This window comes from Puma concolor, chromosome B3 (genome assembly GCF_028749965.1).
Source record: "Puma concolor isolate L17-30 chromosome B3, mPumCon1.1.hap2, whole genome shotgun sequence".
In the NCBI taxonomy this organism is placed as follows: Eukaryota; Metazoa; Chordata; class Mammalia; order Carnivora; family Felidae; genus Puma; species Puma concolor.
The window spans coordinates 28,045,980-28,066,641 of record NC_141672.1 but is presented as its reverse complement, the minus strand read 5'-3'; the positions used below and the strand labels follow the sequence as shown (position 1 = coordinate 28,066,641).

Genomic DNA, 20,662 nt, shown 5'->3' with positions numbered 1-20,662 from the left:
GCTCGGAAGAGGTCAAGTTATTTGTCCAAGGTCACACTGCCAACAAGTAGTAGAGCTGGGATTTATTCATTCCTTTGACCATCCATCCGTCCGTCCATCCATCTGTCCATCCATCCATCCATCCATCCATCCATCCATCCATCCCATAAGTGTTTAGTGAGTACCCGCTGCACAGCAGGCAGGAGGACAGCAGATAGAAAACGGGGAATGGTAATGCACCCTGTGCCTTACGTTGGGCAAGCCTGGTGTGAGAGCACACTGAGAGGCCCTATCCTAGTCTAGGCTGAGGGAAGACTGCTCATTGAGACAGAGGAGTAGGAGCTAACCAGATGGACAGGGTGGAGGGGTTAGCAGGAACAGGGCAAGCAAAGGCCAGAGGCAAGAGGTGTTTCAGGATGTGATTAAGGAATTGAAAAGAATGTCAGTGTGGCTGGAGTTTAGAGTACACGGGGGAGAATGGACAGGCAGGCAGACCCCAGGTCCTAGCCATGTAAACTGATCCTGATTGGGGCAGCGGGAAGACCAGTTACATGGCTGTCATGCTGTCCCTGTTGGCCTCGGGGTCTGGGAGGGGGGTTTAGGCGCTCAGTCTGGGCTCAAGCCCAGTCTCCCTCTCCGCCCGTGCTCCTCTCTTCCCCTCTGGCCTTGGTAACAGAGGTTTAGGACATGGATGCAGATGGCCGTGTTGATAGCCAGTGCCCACAGACGTGAAGGGCTCCCTTATAATTTATTTTTGAACAGGTGAAATATTTATAAGGCTCAGAGGTACGAAAGGATATGTGTGCGCACACACACACACGTATATGTGATGTAAAAAGTCACTCTCCCATCCTTGACCCCTGGACATCTAGATGCACCCTGGGAGACTCTTAGAGCATCTCCGAGTTCACCTGCCTGGACCAGCCGAGTTCCTGAGGCAGCCGGGGCTACCTCAGCAGCTCCTCTCTCTGCAGTCAGGAGCAGCGTCCCTATGCTTCTCCCTTCTGTAACGCCGGCCTCTGTACCTGCCGCACCTGCCGTGCCTGACGCGGGTTCATTCTCTGGGCTTTGGTAGCAGGAAGCCCATCTCACACTCCCATGGCACTCTGCACTCTTCATGGCCATTCCCTCCTTGATGGTCACAAGGAGATGGTGACCCTGGAGGGGAGGTGAAGCAGCCCCACTCCCCTGACGAGGATTCTGAGACTCAGAGGGATGAACGTTTGCTCAAGATTCTGCAGCAGCTGAGGCAGGACTAGAACCCAGGGCTTCCTCTACCGCCCAGCACGCTGTTCAGGTTGCCCAGGCTCAGGGACATGGGGAATCTGGTTCACAGTGACATAGCTAAAGTGGCAGAGGTAGGATTTTAGTTCAGACAGGCCTTTTGGGCTCAGAAGAGGCCACCAGCCTTCTTCCCAATACTTACAAAAAACATTGGGAAATAGAACTCTATTTTAAGTGTATTAGGGTAACTTTTTTTTTTTTAATTGTTGAGAGAGAGAGAGAGAACTCAAGTGAGCACAGCGGGGGGAGGGGCAGAGAGAGAAGGAGACACAGAATCTGAAGCAGGCTCCAGGCTCCCAGTTGTCAGCAGAGCCTGACGCGGGGCTCGAACTCACAAACCACAAGATCATGACTTGAGCCGAGGTCGGACACTTAACCGACTGAGCCACCCAGGCGCCCCTAGGGTAACTTTTTTAAAGATAAAATCAGAGAATCTTTTTTTTTTTTATGTTTTTATTTTATTTTTGAAAGAGAGAGACAGAGTGTGAGTGGGGGACCCGTAGAGAGAGAGGGAGACAGAACCTGAAGTAGGCTCCAGGCTTTGAGCTGTCAGCGCAAAGCCTGACGTGGGGCTTGAACTCACAGACTGCGAGATCATGACCTGAGCCAAAGGGATGCCCAACCGACTGAGCCCCCCAGGCACCCCTAAAATCAGAGAATCTTAATGCTTAAAGTCCTCTAGGCCAATCATATTCTCTGGGAGGAGACTGAGGCCCTGAGAAAGGAATTGACTTGGCCAAGGTCACACAGCCAGGATGAAATACCAGGACACCCAGCCCCTCACCCGGTATTTTTTCTCCTGCCTTTGGTGAGCCTAGTGGAAGAGACAGAATGTTCACTCGCTTGCAATCTATTGTGAAACAACAAATGGTTTCATTTTCTCTAGGGCAAGAAATATCTACCAGAAGGCAAAACTATAAACAAAAATGCAAGCAGAGTTATTTACTTCATAATTAACATGTGAAGATCCTAGCCCACATTTCTCAATTAATTAGCAAAGCAGATCAGGTAATTGCTGTTATAAAACCACAGGCAACTTCTATAATCATGGTTCTTCTGAAGTCAACTTCTACTTACACGATAAATAAACATGTAGCACCACCCAATAAAACAGAAGGAAATAAAACTAAAAAGCAGTCACTTACCTTCTGACAGCCAGCCGGTCCGAGTGCAGGATATTCCATGATATACTTCAACATTTTAATAACTTTTTAAAATGTCTATCATTTTGGGGGGGGGGGGGGCGGCGGCACGAGCAGGGGAGGGGCAGAGAGAGAGGGAGAGAAAGAATCCCAGGCAGGCTCCGCCCTGTCAGAGCAGAGCCCAACGCGGGGCTTGAACTCCTGACCTGTGAGACCGTGACCTGAGCTGAAATCGAGTCAGGTGCTTAACTGACTGAGCCACCCATTCCTATGATGAATGAGTGTGAATCCACACACCTCCTTGGGTCCAAACCACCATAGCTGCTTTTTAATGTTTTCCCCCAGATCGCTTCTTTCCTTTTTTGGGGGCCGTTCTCCTTCAGTGTCTGGTCCCGAGGACTGCCCATCTTAGCAGTTCTGAGCTCCCCAGGCGCTCGTGCTGTTACCCCCGAGACAGACCAAGTGGCAGTTCAGTCGGGCCAGCCAGTATGAGGAGGACGGCGGCCTGGGGTGCCTCCCCGCAGGAGGCTGCCCAGCCTGGCCCCGCCGGCGGAGGGGCAAGCCCACAGACCCAAGCCGGTGTCACCAGGCTCCTTTGTCACGTGCGTGATTGCAACCGCAGCTTGTTCTTGGCCTGGTACGGGTTGTCCAACCGCGGCCCTGTTGACATTTTGTCTAGAGAGTTCTTGTTGCGGGGCCGCCCTGGGCATTGCAAGAGGTTTAGAAGCATACCTAGCCTCTACCCACTGGACACCGTAGCACCCACCCTCCCTGGGAGGGGGACAACCAAAATTGTCTCTGAACGTTGTCAAATGTCTCCTGGCAGGCGAAATCGCTCTGAGTCGAGAGAGCCACTGGGTCCGAAACTTTGCTGGCCCTTGAGTAAACCCCAACTCTCGACTGGGTTGTAAGTTCTCAGACACAGTCCGGCGAAGCCTTCCTGTCTTACCGCTTTGACCCCTAAGCCCTGAATTGGTCTGCTCGTCGCCTATCCATCTACACTCTGAACCCACAACCCCGCCCCCCCCCCCCCCCCCACCGCCCTCCCCAAGAGCGAATCACCAGCATTCGTTCCTTCTTTTCCCTGGAGTCTCTCCAACTGAGCTGGAAGTTCATTGGGAATCTCACTTGAGGTCTATTGGAAACTTTCTTTTGGATCCAGAAGGGTGACAGTTGATCGCCTCCCAGTGGGCAAAGCTTCTAGATAACAGGGGATAACGAAGAGGCTGTTTCAATGATTATGGACTGACAGGAAGTACTCGTTTGGGGAGGAATGACATGAGCACACTGGGGTTAGTGATCCCGCAGGCCAGCATAGCCCCAATGTACATTTACACATCACACATCAAAGCACTTTGCCGCTGCACTGCCAGCCGCGGGCCCCCCCTCCCACCCCCTGTGGACCCTGCATGCACCTGCTCTAGTTCCACTGGGTCCCTATTCCTCTCCCACCCTTTGTTTCCTGGGCAAGAGCCCAGAGGCAGGAGAGTGTTGGCATATTTGAGCGACTACAAGGGAGTCGCCGTGGCTGGAGTGGATTGAGTGAGAGGAGGGAGGTGGGACATGAGCCAGGCTGGCCCCAGAATATAACCTGGGTCCTTCCCGCTTTGACACAGGCCAGTGTCACAGGGGTGACGGCCACTGCTGCAGAAAGCCAGGGACCCTGGGGGCTCAATAGCAGGTCCTGTGCCTCTTCCAGTGGGAAGCTGGCAGGCAGAAAACAGGCAAATGCCAGCTGGGAGTGCCTTGTACCTCCCCAGAGGCAGTGCCGGTCCCCAAGGAGAGCTTACAGCCCTGTCCCTGTTTTTGTGCACAGGAATCTGAGCGGCTGGAACTCATGAATGCGGAGCTGAAGACCCAGATCGAGGAGCTGAAGCAGGAGCGACAGCAGCTCATTCTGATGCTGAACCGGCATCGCCCCACCTGCATCGTCCGGACGGACAGCGTCAAGACCCCCGAATCAGAAGGGAACCCGCTGTTGGAGCAGCTAGAGAAGAAGTGACCATGGGCTGGGAGAAGGAAGAGGAGGAAGAGGAGGAGGAGGAGGAGGATTTGGGAAGAGGGGGGAGGACGAGGGGTCCCAGAGGGCCCTTCCTTGCTGCATGACAAACTTTACAATGAGGCTCAGCACAGCCAGCGCTGGCCGGGCTTTTTTGTGAAACTCACATCAGCCACACAAGGGGAAGAACGGGCTGACGAAACCTAGAAGGACCAAGCGCTGAGACCAAAGTAGACCCACGGTGGGGCTGTCCTGCCTGGGGCCCAGCTGGAAGGAGGCAGGACAGAGGCCCCCGGCCAGAGAGACACCCAACCAAATGGCCTCTCCACCAGGGCACCCGCCGAGGGACCTCGGAGCAGCCAGGAAAAGCCATGAGTTGCAGACAAACATGCGGCTGGGGGTGGAACTGAGTGGGACCACAGCCTGCCTGCCCCCAGCCCTGCCCCCCCTGACCCTGATGCCAGGCTGGAGCGGGCGCCACGTGGGGCCCAGCCGTACCTGCCCCCGTGGGTCCAGCGCGGCCTTGCCCGGGAGCGGCAGCCGGGGCGCGCCCTCAACGGCCCCGCTGGAGTCTGCTGTGGGCACGAGGCGCGGGCGCCCTTCCAAAGCACATACTCACTGAATGTTTACAGACTGGCTGTCCTGGCAGGGCTTTTCAACTGCACATGTTTTTTTATACTTTCTTTTTTTTTTTTTTTTTTTTAATATTTTTTACAAAAAAAAAAAAAGATTTTATACAAGCAATATATATATGGATTTCTATAATCACTCGATGTGATATAGTATAAATATGCTATGGTTTGTTTGTTACGAACAGATATCCAGCAGTTATGGCCGTCGTGTGTAACTCCTAAGTACTGTAGTAGTCTCTGGGTGTCGGGGTGGCAGGGGCGGGCATGGGGTGCGTTTCCATCCTGGTAAATCCTTCACAGTACTCAGTCCTGTATCGCTCAGTAAACGTTACTCTTACTTACTCAGCCGCCTCTTGTGGTGTCTGCCCAGGGAAGGGGGTGCGAGGCCCGCTCGGCGGGCCTCCCGCTGTGCGGTGTCCGAGGATGTCTCGCGCATCGGCTGGCGGCTCTTGGTTTTCACGACAGCCCTCCCAGGTGAGTGTTTATATGCCCATTTTACAGATGAGGAAGTTCAGGCTCGGAGGGGTTCAAGAAGTCCACGGTACTCCCTTCGTTCACTCACTCACTCCCCAAGTGGATTGAGTGCCCGTCCTGCGTGCGCCAGGCGCTCTACCAGGCGCCGAGTGGTCACCAGGCATAAAACAAATCTAGGTAGGCCCTGTGCTCGTGGAGCTAACAGTCATGTGTTAAATCCTTGCAGCCCCCATTCGTTGACCTCCTATGTGACAAGCACGTATAGTTTCATTCACTCTTGACAGCGTGAAGTAGGCGTCTTTGCCCCCATTGTATAAACGACTTAACTGAGGCTCAGAGAGGGTAAGTGGCTTGTCCAAGATTACCCAGCTAGGGAGGGGCAGAGCTGGCGTTTAAACTTGGCCTCCAAGAGCCATGACTCTCCACCCGTCGCCAGCTTGCTGTGTGATTGTTGATTATCGGCTGGGGTTGGATGTCTCATCTGATTAGAAGAGGGAGCCTGTGGGGCCATGAGTAACATTTAGTTCCAGGGGGGCCTGGCTAGAGTTCCAGGCTGTGCTGTGATCCCGGAGCAGACCAGTGATCCCGGCAGATGCGGGCTTGACCCAGCAGAGAGGGTGTGGCTAACTCGACTTGCCCTCACCTGCACGGCTGAGCACTGAACCCACGCAGCAGGAACAGCTCAGTGTGATACACCATAACTGCCATTTATGTGGAACACAGCATGTCCCAGGTCCTTTGGTGCACGCCGTCTCACTTGGTATTACAGCTCTATGAGGTGGGTGGGGCAGGTGTTCTTAGCTCCACCGCAGAGCCGTGCAAGCCGAGGCTTCTGAAGATTCAAGTTCACCTAGCAAAACAGAGGCGCAACTAGGAACTGAACGCTGTTCTGCCTTCTAATCTTGTGTCCTCTGTCCCATCACTGGGGCTAAATCACTAGTTGTCGATGATGAGACTTCGGGTCAAGGAAAGCAGTGACCTTGGGTTGCTTCCCAAACCGTGGACGAGGACTGCTGAAACGGACAGAAATGAGAACAGGTCACGGACATGACTTTGGCCCCTTACCTACCCATCTCAGGTCCCCTCCACCCGACACGCTTGGTGTGGACCCCCTGAGCTCTGCCCCAGAAGCAGGGATGGTCGGCTCATAGGCAGCCATGGCAGCACACGGTAAACCCTCGGGCCATAATCCTTTGATATTTTTCAAGCCAAGAGAAAACAGAGACGTGGGCTTCCAAGGGCCCCTTAAATGACCCCACAGCCTCCCTGCAGGACAACCACATGCCGCTGGCCACGGTGCCTTTGGTCCCGTGCTTGGGTGCCGCGAGCCTGTACCTCCAGAAGAGTCCTCCTTAGCTTCTGCGGATGGGCTGTCTCCCAGAATCAGTGACTTGTGCTGTGCTGAGCCTGCCCTTGGAGTTTCTTCTTCGGGACCACTGCTACCTCCTGTGGGCAGCAAGAAGTCACCATCACAGCCTTCCTCATGACAGCCAACGTTTGCATGTTTTCTTTGTGCCTGGCACTTCAGACGTGTGGCTGCGGCCAGTCCATATGACCTTGCCAGGAGGTAGGTGCCACCATCCCCATGGTATAGACAAGAAAACTGAGGCACCAAGAAGATGTAACTTGCCCAAGGCCACAGTCCAGTAGGGTGTCAGGGCCAAGATGTTGGCTGGGCCTCCCCCTGAGGGGAAATGCTCCGTGTTTGTGGTGTCGCTTTAGTCGCCAGAATTCGTGCAGGGGCTGGACGAGACGGCACACAATGAGTATCCCTAAGCCCCAGACACCCAGCTCCAAGTGTACATACAGAAGACATACTCAGAAGGCAAATAGGTTCAAGATTCAATCTTCTACTGCCTAGCCAGGAGCCGGTGTGCGTTCTGGCCTTGTATTCAGTTCCCATAGGGGCGAATGCTGGAATCCGAGGTTCCTACGTTCATTAGGCTTCTGCATGGCCACAGTCATCTATGTTGGGTTCAGCATCCCCTCCCTGGGGCTCCCTATGCCTTTCTGCCAGGGGGTCACAAGGAAGGCCTGCGCCACCTCTGCCCCAGGGTGGCTATGAGCATCCGCTGTGCAACCTACCAGAAGAACAAGACCCATTTGCAATCAGATGGGCAGAAACTAGTACGCGTTGGTCAGGACACAAAGGGAACTTGCATTTGCCACTAGTGGGAAATCAGTGTGACTCCTGTGTAAAGCAATTTGGCAATTACCGGTGATTCTAAGGCTGAACACATGCTTGGACCCAGCAGTTTCCCTCCTAAGTATACACCTTGGAGGGACTCTTGCACAGGGGCCCGAAGAAATGGACCAGAATGTTCACTGCATCTCTGTTGGTAATAAAGAGAAACTGGAAACAACCTAAATACTTATGACCAGAAAAGCAGATGAACAGAAATGTATGTTTAGGAAATCAAATATTATTCAGCAGCTTCAAAGAATGAACCAGGGCTACAGGTACTGCTGTGGATAAATCTCAGGAACGCGGTGCTGAGCTGGAGGAGAGGAGGGCAAGTTGCAGAAGGATATATGCAGTGTACCATTTATAGAATCTTTCTTGATATGTGAGCTGATATTTTAGTGTTTACGGGTATGCACAGAATTGGATAATAGAGGTATCAAAGCCTGCACAGGACTGCTATCAAAATCAAATATCAAAATCAGTAATGGGGAAAGCTCCTGGGGATGGGGGGGGGGGGGGAAGGGGGTCGAAGGCAGCATCTGCAAGGCTAAGAAGGACATTGGGTTTCAACTGTATGTGTAACATTTCGTTTCCTTTTAAAAATCCGAATCCAGTGTGGAAGAACGATGTTGCAATTTGCCAGAGGTGGGTGATACTCCTCACGCTCTTCTGTATGTTTGTTATATTTCATAATAAAAAAAGAACAAGCCACAGCACAAATAAGTTTTCTTTTTTCATTCTTTCCTTAGCAAACTCAGGAAATAGGAACAAAATCTGAAATTGCAATGGAGTTACAGCATATGCTCTTTGAATTGGTGCAAATTTAATTAAATGCCTGGAGGGAGAGAAAGAGACAATTCAAAGGGTGTGATTTGTTTAGCTGGCCCTTGTGATCAGTAGGCCCAAGCCCTGGGGTGAGGGCGCCTAAGGGTGAGGGCACCTTGGGGAATGTTGATCGGCTCTTTTCAGTGGGTCCTGGCCCCTTCTCTCCACAAAATGAGCAATTACAGGCATTTTCAAGGTTAATATGGACTCCATATTTTCTCCTTAAATGCTGACTTCACAAGCCAACCCCTAAGTCAAATGCAATCCACTGCACCTTTAACTAAGACTAGAAGCAAAGCAAAGGGGGAGCATTTGAAAGACACGAATGCAATTTTCCCAGGCATATTCATTTCCTGTTGTTACCGTAACAAATTACCATAGTTTTAGTGGCTTAAAGCAATACAAATTTGGATATCTTGAAGTTCTAGAGATCAGAAGTCCGAAATGGGTCTCGCTGGGTTAAATAGAGGTGTCGGCAGGCTCTGATAGGGGAAAATCTATTTTCTAGCCCTAAGTTATGAAGGCTGCCCACATTCCTTGGCTTGTGGCTCCTTCCATCTTTAAAGCCAGCAGTGGCTGCTTGAGTCTTTCTCACATCACCTCACTCTGACACCAACTCTTCTGCCTCCTCCCTTTCATTTTTTAAGGACCCTTGTGATTATATTGGGCCCACCGGGCTAAGGATAATCTTATTTTAAGGTCAGCCGATTAGCAACTTAAGTTCCATATGCAAGCTCAATTTCCCCTTGCCGTGTGACATAAAATATTCACAGGTTCCATCTTTGGGAGGCCATTACTCCACCTACTTCAAGAGGAGTTTAAGAGTTGGAGGTTCTTGCGGCTTCCTCACTCCCTAGCCAGGTAAGCTGTTTTCCACGGAAGCATCGCGAGGACAGAGTCTCCGCTCGGGGCATTCTCTGTGGTCGGCATAGAGCAGATGGTCAACATGCACAACACACACGCATACACACACACACAAAGTCACAGATATACTCACAGATATGTGATGCAACATAGACACAGACGAACACAACTACACACACAGCACACAGATACACACGAAGATACACAGACAACACACACGTATGCGTATAAGGTGGGACTAAGCCTGAAGTAATGAGATCGATTCCGGCCCTACTCCTTTATGCTACATTTCTGTAATTTTGGCAAGAGCTTCTTCTCTGAACTGGCAAGTCATCTTTCTTGGGAGCAGCTAAATCATGGTTAATGACAATGTTAATTAAGCTGGGCATACTGTTTTGGCTTAAAAGTTTAAATATGTAAGACACTGAGTTTCTTTCTTTCTTTCTTTCTTTCTTTCTTTCTTTCTTTCTTTCTTTCTTTCTTTCTTTCTTTCTTTCTTTCTTTCTTCTTTTAAGTAGGCTCTATGCCAATGTGGGCTTGAACTCATGACCCTGAGAGGAAGAGTCACGTGCTCCACCAACTATGCCAGCCAGGTGTCCCTCTTGATTGGTTTCTGTACTGTTCTGAGGGTAATTCCTGAAGAAATGAATAGTAATGCTTTGGACCACTTGCAGGGAAGCTAACATTTAAGTATCAGCCTCTGCTGCTCTGAAGGACGGTACTCACCCAGGTGGATGGTACTGGGCACCTGTTTTGGGCCCCATTTAAAATCCTCAAACTCCAAGGTGCCCGACTGGCTCAGTTGGTTACATGTCCAATTTCAGCTCAGGTCATGATCTCGCGGTTTATGAGTTCGAGCCCCGTGTCGGGCTTGCTGCTATCAGCGCAGAGCCGGCTTCGGATCCTCTGTCTCCCTCCCTCTCTGCCCCTTCCCTGCTCTCTCTCTCTCTCTCAAGAGTAAAGAAACATTAAAAAAAAATTTTTTTAAAAAGTAAATGTTTAAAAATAAATAAATAAAATCCTCAGACTCCAGTTCTATCGCATGACCAGGACTGAACAGGTGTGAACAACCTCACACAGGTACAAACCGACGCTTCCCCCTCTCCCCGACAGTCACATCCTATATCTTCCCACTTCCTGTCCTGGGAGACATCCCTGGTGATCCCCTCGGCACTCACATATGCAACGTGGAAACTTAGGGGAGTCGATGCCTGTAGGGTCTCCATTGACTAGTTGGGAGGAGGGGACAATGGATAGATGCTTTCTCCTCTCATCCTTCAGGTGGAGAGTTCTAGGATGTTTCCTGAGGCTCCTCAAAAGGTCTTGCAGGATGAAGCAAGACCTGTAGAAGTGACCTGCAGACGGGTGCCTGGGTGACTCAGTTGGCTAAGTGTCCTGCTGTTGATTTCGGCTCAGGTCATGATCTTATGGTTCCTGAGGTCAAGCCCCGCCCGAGTCGGGCTCTGCGTTCACAGTGCAGAGCCTTCTTGGGATTCTCTCTCTGCCCCTCCCACGCTCTCTCTCTGTCTCAAAATAAATAAATAAACTTAAGAAAATAAAATAAAGTCAGGGGCGCCCGGGTGGCTCAGTCGGTTAAGCGTCCGACTTTGGCTTAGGTCATGATCTCGTGGTTCACAAGTGTGAGCCCCGCGTCGGGCTCTGTGCTGACAGCTCGGAGCCTGGAGCCTGCTTCGGATCCTATGTCTCCCTCTCTCTCTCTGCCTTTCCCCCACTCTCACACCCTGTCTGTCTGTCTGTCTCTCTCTCTCTCTCAAAAATAAAGAAGCATTAAATTAAAAATAAATAAATAAATAAATAAATAAATAATAAAAAACAAAGTCAGTGTCCTAAAGGGGAGAAGGATCTGGAATGGGCGCATTTGGGTACACGAGACCCTTGAAGCCCCCTCCTAGAGTGGAGCAGCCTCCCTGTGCTTGGAGACCCTGTGAGGTTGCACCCGAAGCAGGGACCCTATAGCACGATGTTTGGCGTCAGGATCCCCCTCTGCCACAGTCGATACCACCAGGCAGAGAGACAGGATCCCGTATCAGGACAGTCTGAGTAGGAGAACTACAGTCACTACTCCGCAAAGAAATTACTTACTTATTTGCGGAAGGAACTACGGGACCTGGCTGATAATGGATTCACAGGCACCAGCGGAGGCGTATGGGAATGATTGCGCCCTGAGGGTGGTGGACCAACCCTGGGTGTAGGTCTGGAAAGGGGAGCATTGTCCGGGGGAGCACTTGCTTGTGACTCCGGGCTCAAAGCCATGACACCGACACCCGGAGTTTTCCTTAGGACACTGCCGGTCATGCTCCTTGAAGCTTCCTCACGGCCTGAACCCGCAGTAAGCAAGGTAGAGATGCTGAAGTGGCCTTGGCAGAGAGTTAAGGAAGGGCTCAGAAGGTCCGGGGAGGAGGCCATGTTCAAATGGGTTTGTTAGGTGAGGCTGGAGGCCCCATCACCTGACCATGCTCCTCAGGAGGGCCAGAGGAATGGTCACCTGAGCCACGAGGCCACTAACATCCTGGAGAAGCTCTGAATGGGTCAGGGTTGACGGGACGAGATCCTGCCATAGAACCGGGGCTCCCTAGTATCCGTGGGGATTATGGAGTTCCAGAATGGTAGAAGCCAGAAGGCTAGTAACTGGCATCATGGACGGCAAGGCCCCTCATCCACTTTCTAGATCTCAGTCAGTTCACAGAGCTGGAATCCACTGACTGAAGGGCAGGTGTGTTTCCTTGTAGAGAAACCTGCATCACCATAACCCATACTCAGTGAAACATTCGGGAACCCTCCTAAAGGGTAACGAGTCAGTAGGGAAAAGGGAATTCTCACGTCTTTCGAGGCCCGTTGCATCCAATTTCCCCATTAGAACTCCGGGTATGCGGTGACAGTGATGCTGGAGCGTCTGCAATGCTAGATGCTCCTCTGGCTAGAGATGGGCCCAGTCAGGCCAGGAGATCGAAGGTATTCTGGCCAGGGTCTGCCTGTCAGTGGGTTCAGTGGGCCCACAGACCTTCCCTGTAGCTCTTTACCCAGCGTCTGATGGATAAGAGCATTTTGATAGGAAAAGCTGAGTGAAAGTGCCTGAAACTGTCCCACCCCCCTCCAAGTTAGTGAATCAGAAATGACACTATGTCCTAGGAGCCACTGCAGGAATCGCGCCATCTTTGAAGACGTAAAGGGCGAAAGGTGGTGGCCGAGGCCCCTAGCCTATTCCTGTGGGATTTACTCATTTCTCTGGTCCCTGTGAAGACCAGACAGATTGTGTGGGACAGTGGGGGGCTACTGCAAACTTAACTGATACTCTGTGCCACGTTTGATGTGTTAGCGTTGTTAGAGTAGATGACACAGCCCCCTGACGTTTGGTAAGCAGTTATTAACTGGTAGATGCATTCTTCTGAATTCCCATCACTAAGGAGAATGAAAAGCAGCTCGCTTTTACCAAGAGGGAGGCAGAGAGAGCATTCGCTGTCTGGCCAGGGGGCGTATCAACTCTCCAGCTCCCCATCAGAAGATGATCTTCAAGAGCTTTGATCTTTCTGCCTCCCCATAGAACCCAACTGCTCGCATGATGCTGATGGCATGAGGCTCATAAGACCTGCAGGGCAGGAAGCGGCCGAGCTCTGGATGCCCTAGGGAGGCGCATGAGCACCAGAAAAACACCATGAGGGTTCAGGTGCCTGCCGCATGGGTGGAGTTTGTAGGGGTCCTGTGCTCTGGGGCATTCCAAAGCAGCCCCTTCCAGACAAAGGACAGGTAATTGCACCTTGCACCCCACCACTGAGAAAGAGGCCCCGGGCCTAGGGAACCTCTTTGGATCTTGGAGGAAACCTCTATATCTCACTTAGGAATATTTGCTCCAACGCATTTCTCAGTGACTCGGAAAGCTGCCAGTCTCAAGTGGGTACAGACTCGGCACAAACTGGTCTGCCTCTAGAACCGTGTCAACATATGCTCTGCCACCATATCACCCGGTGGAACTAGAGGTTTCCACCGTGCGTAAGGTGTTGGCTGTTTTGTGGTTGTTGTTTTTCATGTTTATTTGTTTTTGAGAGAGAGACAGACAGAGCGCCAGCTGGGGAGGGGCAGAGAGAGAGAGGGAGACACAGAATCTGAAGCAGGCTCCAGGCTCCGAGCCGTCAGCCCGATGTGGGGCTCGAACCCGTGAACCGTGAGATCATGACCTGAGCTGAAGTCGGACGCTCAGCCACCCAGGAGCCCGGGTGCTGGTTATTTTGAATGCACAGCCCATGTGCATTTAATAAATTAAAATATAATTTTAGGTGTTATCTCCCACGGTCCCTGTGAAATGTAACCCAGTGAGGATCACCTTGCCTTGCCTTCTAGCAGACCTGGAACCCTTCTGTTCCCTCTCTGGTAAGAGATGGCCCTGTGTCCTTCTAAGTCTCCATCTGTTAATTAAGAGGTCCAGTCTAAGATAAAACCAAAACCCCGAAGTTTTGATGTTCACATCTTCTCCCGTCGCCAGCACAGGCCTGCTACAGGCTGACCGCCTGAAGCCAGAGGGAGAACTGGGTGTCTCTTCTCTCTTCCTCTACCCTGAGCTGACTGGCCAGTCTCTGGCCCCTCCTGGGGATGGAACAGGAGGGTAGGAGCAGTGCTGAAGGGGGTAGGAATGGCCTAATGCCCTTGGACCATTAGAGTTCTAAGCTGGCTTTGGGCATGCCAGTCCTAGCAAATTTTAAAGCTGATTCTTACGTTAGTTCTTTTCTGGGTCCTTCTGAGGTGTCTGTCTCCAGGGGCCTCTCCCCCGCATGACCATCCACCTGGACAGATGTTTCTGTAGGAAGCACTCTCCTCAGGCCCAGAAGACTGTCTTACCTCTAGCTTCTTTCTGGTACATCCCAGCGTTTTCTAGATGGCCTTACCTGGCAGACCCAGGCAAGCTACACCAGCCCACACCGGTCTTGGGAAGCTCCCGGTCATGCCCTGCCCCAGAGACGCTCAGGGCATATAGACCTGGGCTAACACGGCTCCTTCTTCATGGGGTCCCATGGCGGCTTCCCCTCACTTGGTTCTAGGGAACGGGGCAGCGTCCCTTCCTTCCTGCCTGGCAGAGGGCGAGGAACTTCACACCCCAACACCTCTAGCCAAAGAAATGGTGCCATAAATGCTCTCCCCAGCTCTCCACATCTGGAACCCTTTTCATGCCCTCCAGCTGGAGAAGGGTTCAGTCATCACGGAACCCACTCTTGAAAACTTCTAAAGCCTGCACTTGCTGATGGGGCTTCACATCTCTTGTGCTTTGGTGTTTCAGTCAAAACTTTAATTTTAATATCCTGGTACAGTTTTTTGTTTGTTTGTTTTTTTAGTTAAAGCTCAGGTAATGATTATAAAGGCTCACAGACTCATGTGACTTGGCTGTAGAACAGACATTGCTGGGATGCCTGGGTAGCTCAGTTGGTTGAGTGTCCGACTCCTGATTTCAGCTCAGGTCATGATCCCAGGGTCGTGGGATCGAGTCCTGCGTCAGGCTCCACGCTGAGTGTGGAACCTGCTTAAGATTCTCTCTCCTTCTCCCTCTGCCCCCTTGCTCTCCATGCTCTCTCTCTCAAAAAAAAGATAAAAATAAATAAATAAATAGACACCTCTCCACCCTTGTAGCAGATGGCATGGCTCACCAACGGACGAAAGGGGAGATGCTAACGTTTATTGAGTATCTACCACGTGCTCTCATGGGTGTTACAGCTTTAAGTCCCGTTTTATTGATGAGGAGACTGAGGCAGTTAGCACCACGGGGTTCAATCCGCGTAACATTTACTGAGCCAGGCTGGAAGACAAATTATAGACCTCACACAAAAGCCCGGCATGTAAAGAGGCCCAGTTCCTTGGGGAGACAGAATAACAGGTCGAGAGAGTCCATCTCAGTCTGGATGACCCTCGAGCTGCGCCCTTTCCTCCTGAGGGAAAATAAAACCCCATTTTGGCTGGGCATACAAAGGTTCAATGGCCGTCTTATCATTTTCCTCCCCCAAAGTAGCTCTCAGGTCAGTATTTTGATCTCTGACAGCTACCCTGACCCTCAAGCTGAGGGTCCATGAGCACTTTCTTCTCAGCCATCTTTTTTTTAAATTTTTTTAAATGTTTTATTCTTTTTTAAATTTTTTAATGTTTACTTATTTTTGAGAGAGAGAGAGAGAGAGAGAGACAGAGCACCAGCAGCACAGGGGCAGAGAGAGAGGGAGACACAGAATCCGAAGCAGGCTCCAGGCTCCGAGCTGTCAGTACAGAGCCTGACTCAGAGATCAAACTCATGAACCCTGAGATCATGACCTGAGTGGAAGTCTGACGCTTAACTGACTGAGCCACCCAGGCAGCCCTCTTCTCAGCCATCTTGTCATTGCCTGTCTTAGGTGGCCAACGGGCTGCCCTGGCGGTGGTGGCTGTGTCCTCGGAGGCTTTTCTAATTGGTGCCCATTAAGTGCACTCAATTCCAGCTTCCGTGGTTCTTCCCGTGAGAAGAAACCCCGACGAACCCTGACAAATACAGCAGATTCAAGCTCCCTGCAGGCCCTACATCCTTCCCTTCCAGCCTTATTACTGTGGTATTTATAGCCCAAATATGAAGGGTATTATTATTCTCCTTCCTCTGCCTTTCTTTGCTTGAAATAAAGACTCAGTCCACCCTTCCATTAAGCCGGATTTGCATAACACCGCCTGGGAAGAAGCCTCCTCAGGGCCCAGGGACCAGAGCTTCTGAACTCCGCCTTTATACAGGGTTTCTGAAAAAGCTCTGCTCCTCTTTGAAGGCACAGGAGAGACTTCCCTCAAACGCATTCCCTTCAAGTAGCTGAACCTTTGCATTTCTAAAGCAGCTCCTGGCCCGTGCTCTAGAGACTTCCCTTCCCTCATTAGAAAGGGAAGGGGGGGACGGGGGAAGTCCAAGGTCACCGCTGTGGGTCTCATGAAATAAGGTCTCGTAAAACGTTCACTTTCTGGGGGCACAGATCTGCGGCGCCGGTCAGGTACCCCACTCTGCATCAGGTAGATGGGGGTCCCGCAGCCCCCTGCGGTTGGCCGCCATCACTGACTGGGCTCCCCACCGAGGAGCAGATGGCCCACGCGGGTCCCCTGGAGTCCACAGTTTCTACCCCTGCTCCATACTGGACTGCTGTCCTTTCACTAGGCCTTACAAAAATGGGGTTTTCTTTCATCATAAACTATAAACAATTCATGGGATTTAATAATTGAGTTACATTGGTACGAAAACTGTTTACAAGTACGGCAAGACCTTGGATTATGAGTCACTTGTTCTGTGAGTGCTCCGCAAGACGAGGAAACATTTCTAACAAATTTCAACTTGAGAAACGAGTGATGCCTTGCGATAGGAGTAGTACAAGATGCCGAATGTCACATGATCACAACTGAGCCAATGGTTCTTCTCTCTCTCTCTCTCTCTCTCTCTCTGAGAGATTGTGGGTGATGGCCTCCCATGCTCGGATGCTCGGTCTCAGGCCATGGTGTCTGGCAGAAATCAGTGACTTTTCAGAACGTTGGAACTGGCACTAGTGTATTTTTGGTCACTTCAAAGCACCCAGGGACAGTCCTTTGCTTTTCCATACAAGAGTGAGCTTAGGGGGGCGCCTGGGTGGCGCAGTCGGTTGAGCGTCCGACTTCGGCTCAGGTCACCATCTCGCGGTCCGTGAGTTCGAGCCCCGCATCGGGCTCTGGGCTGATGGCTTGGAGCCTGGAGCCTGTTTCCGATTCTGTGTCTCCCTCTCTCTCTGCCCCTCCCCCGTTCATGCTCTGTCTCTCTCTGTCCCAAAAATAAATAAACATTGAAAAAAAAAAATTAAAAAAAAAAAAAAAAAAGAGTGAGCTTAGGAAGGCCCTGCTTCATTCTAGGTCAAGTTGCTTGCAGATCTAGACCCTTTGCTGCCTTACTGCCAGTTACATCGAATACAGTATACAAGAGTTTATTTATACTGTACTGTAATCACTATCCGTGTGAGCGTAAAAATGGTCCCATGCAGGGGCACCTGGGTGGCTCAGTTGGCTAAGCGTCCGACTTCGGCTCAGGTCATGATCGCGCGGTCCAAGAGTTCAAGCCCCGCATCGAGTTCAAGCCCCGCGTCGGGTTCTGTGCGGACAGCTCAGAGCCTGGAGCCTGTTTCAGATTCTGTGTCTCCCTCTCTCTCTCTGCCTCTCCCCCGCTCACGCCCTGTCTCTCTGTCTCTGAGAAATGAATAAACCTTAAAAAAAAATTTTTTTTAAATGGTCCCATGAAGAAGATTCTGTTGAGCCAATAGATAGCAGTGATTCTGTTAGGGATAGTGAAAGTCGTCCTACACAAAAACCCTCCTCTTTCGTCTCCCTCACACCAGCCACTTACCTTACTTCAAAGGTAAGTGCAGGTTAATGTATATTTTGTATTTTCTTGATTATTTTGTATTATATCACAGTATTATAATCATTTTTATGTGAATGTTTTGGGGTTTTGGAATGAATCATCTGAGTTTCCATTATTTCCTATGGGGAAATTTGTTTTGATATACAAGTGCTTTGGATTACAAGCATGCTTCCGGAACGAATTATGCTCGCACACCAAGCATTACTGTATAATACATAGGTGTGGATTTCACTTTGTGGCCAATTCCTCCTCTCCAGGAATTAGTACTAGAACTCCTAGAACTCCAGGGGCCAAAGTCATTCCCGTTCACCTTCATCTTCTTTACTTAAACATTTACTTGGAAAACACACAAAAAAGTGTTTAAAGAATCTATAATTGAAGAGAACAAAAAGACAAGCCACAAACTGGGAGAAAATATTTGCAAAACACATATCTGAAAAAGGACTTGTATCCAAAATGTACAAAGAACGCTCAAAACTCAAGTATAACACACACACACACAAAAACTATTTAAAAAATGGACAAGGGGCACCTGGGTGGCTCAGTCGGTTGAGCGTCCGACTTCGGCTCAGGTCATGATCTCCCTGCTTGTGAGTTCAAGCCCCACGTCGGGCTCTGTGCTGACAGCTCGGAGCCTGGAGCCTGTTTCGGATTCTGTGTCCCTTTCTTGCTCTGCCTCTCCCCTGCTCATGCCCTCTCTCTCTCTCTCTCTCTCTCTCTCTCTCTCAAGGATAAATAAAACATTAAAAAAAATTTTTTTAATGGACAAAAAATTTGAACTGACACCTCTTCCAAGAAGATATACAGATAGCAAACAACCATAGAAGATGCCAACATCGTATGTCACTAGGGAATCCCAGTTTAAAACACTGAGATACCACTACACGTCTATTAGATGCCGAAATCCAAAATACTGATCCCACCAAATCCTGACGGGGATATGGAGCAAGAACTGTCATTCACTGCTGGTGGGAGTGCAGACCGGTGAGTCTCTGGAAGAGAGTTTGATGGTTTCTTACAAAGCTGAACATACCCCACAACCCAGCAACTGCACTCCTTAATATCTACCCAAATGAGTTGAAAACTGATGTCCACCCCAAGGTTTATAGCGGCTTTCTTCACGACTGCCAAAAATGGAAAGTAACCAAGATGTCCTTCGACGGGTAAGTGGATAAGCAAATTGTGGTCCATCCGGCTGATGGGATATTATTTCACAACACAAAGCAATGAGCTGTGAAGCCATGAAAAGACCTGGAGGAACTTTGAATGCATGTCACTGAGTGAAAGAAGCCAGTGTGCAAGGGCTGCATCGCATATTGTTTCGGTCATATGCCATTCTGGAAAAGGCAAAAGTATAGGAAAAGTAAAAAATTAGTCGTTGCCTGGGTGGGGGGAGGGGAGGGGGGAGGGAGGGATGAAGAGGTGGGGGCACAGAGGGTTATTAGGGTAGGGAACTATCCTCATTATGCTGAAATGGTGGAAAATGGTGCATAGATAACATTGCACATTTGTCAAAACCCATAGCTCTGTATAACACAGGGCGAACTCTCATGTAAGTGACAGACTTTAATTAATAATAAGGTTGGTTTATCAATCGTAACAGATGCACTAAACTAATGCGAGCGATTAATAATGGTGGAAACTGTTGGGGAGGAGGTATGGCGTGGGGGGAAGAGGGAATATAGTCTGTACCTTCTGCTCAACTTTTCTGCATACTTGAAAGTTTTTTTTTAAAGGTCTATTCATTTTAAAAAAATGTATAATTCTACCTTTAAAGAAAATCACATAACGTAAGAAGTAGACATTACGGCTCATTTCATTCCCCCACTCTACACATCCCCAATAAGGAACCATTGTTTAATAAATTAATGTATTATTTTAGAGAGAGAGAGAGAGAGAGAGAGAGAGGGACAGTGTGAGCAGGGGAGAGGAGCAGAGGGAGAGAGAGAGAGAATTTCAAGCAGGCTCCATATTCAGCATGGAGCCTGACGCAGGGCTCGATCCCATGACCCTGGGATCATGACCTAAGCTGAAACCAAGAGTCAGACACTCACCCAACGGAGCCACCCAGGTGCCCAGCCATTGTTTATTATCTGGTGCGCATGCTTCCTGATTTCCCCCCCTCAATTTCTATGTGTTTTGGTATGTAGCTAGCTACAGCATCACACATTAAAAAAATAAAAATGAAGTCACGTTTTACATCCTATATTAGTTTGCAACTTGCTTATTTCACTTTACGTTACGGGCCTCTCTCCAGGCCGTAGATCTAGCCCTTTCTTGGAAACCGTGGCTGTTTACCATCACGTCCTATGGGCACTACCAGTGACCCTCGGGTAGAGTTTGATTGCAAAGAAGATTCACAAGAACCCAACTGACGATGCTTGCAAATCAGCAGTTTATTGCAGGAAAATCCTTGCAAGCAGTAAAGCAAAACCGCAGGGGTCCCCGGACAGGCCAGGTATGCGCGTCAATTGCCCTCCCCTGTAAGAGCCACACGGATGCTCCTTCTCTTTTGGGTCACAGATGTGTCACAGAACACCTTAGAACTAGGAAGCCCCACCTGGCGTTTCCACATGGGCTTCTCATTCTCTGCCAGCCGTACGGACATATTTCTTTCTGTGTTACCAGCCCCAGCTGCAGAGACCTCCAGGGGTCTCTCCGACACCAGGTAGTGATCATTAATTTCACCGTCATCAGTAAATGATGCCGAAAAAAGTAAAAATAAAAACAAGCACAGCTGACAAGCTGATAAAAACCATCCCGAAACTCCTCGGGCCCATGGTAGTAAAATTACACTATTGGGGCGCCTGGGTGGCGCAGTCGGTTAAGCGGCCGACTTCAGCCAGGTCACGATCTCGCGGTCCGTGAGTTCGAGCCCCGCGTCGGGCTCTGGGCTGA

At 50.3% G+C, this 20,662-nt stretch overlaps 1 protein-coding gene across 4 annotated transcripts in view; it reads left to right on the top strand.

Moving 5' to 3' along the window:
• The window catches only part of JDP2 (Jun dimerization protein 2), a 38,883-nt gene extending 33,506 nt beyond the window's left edge, over nucleotides 1–5,377 (top strand). For all 4 annotated transcript variants that reach the window (XM_086709243.1, XM_086709242.1, XM_086709241.1 and 1 more), the window contains one exon: nucleotides 4,222–5,377. In XM_086709243.1, the coding sequence (XP_086565369.1) occupies nucleotides 4,222–4,407 (186 nt within the window). In that variant the 3' untranslated portion in view covers nucleotides 4,408–5,377. The remainder of the gene's footprint in view (nucleotides 1–4,221) is intronic.
• The last annotated feature ends 15,285 nt before the right edge of the window (nucleotides 5,378–20,662 follow it).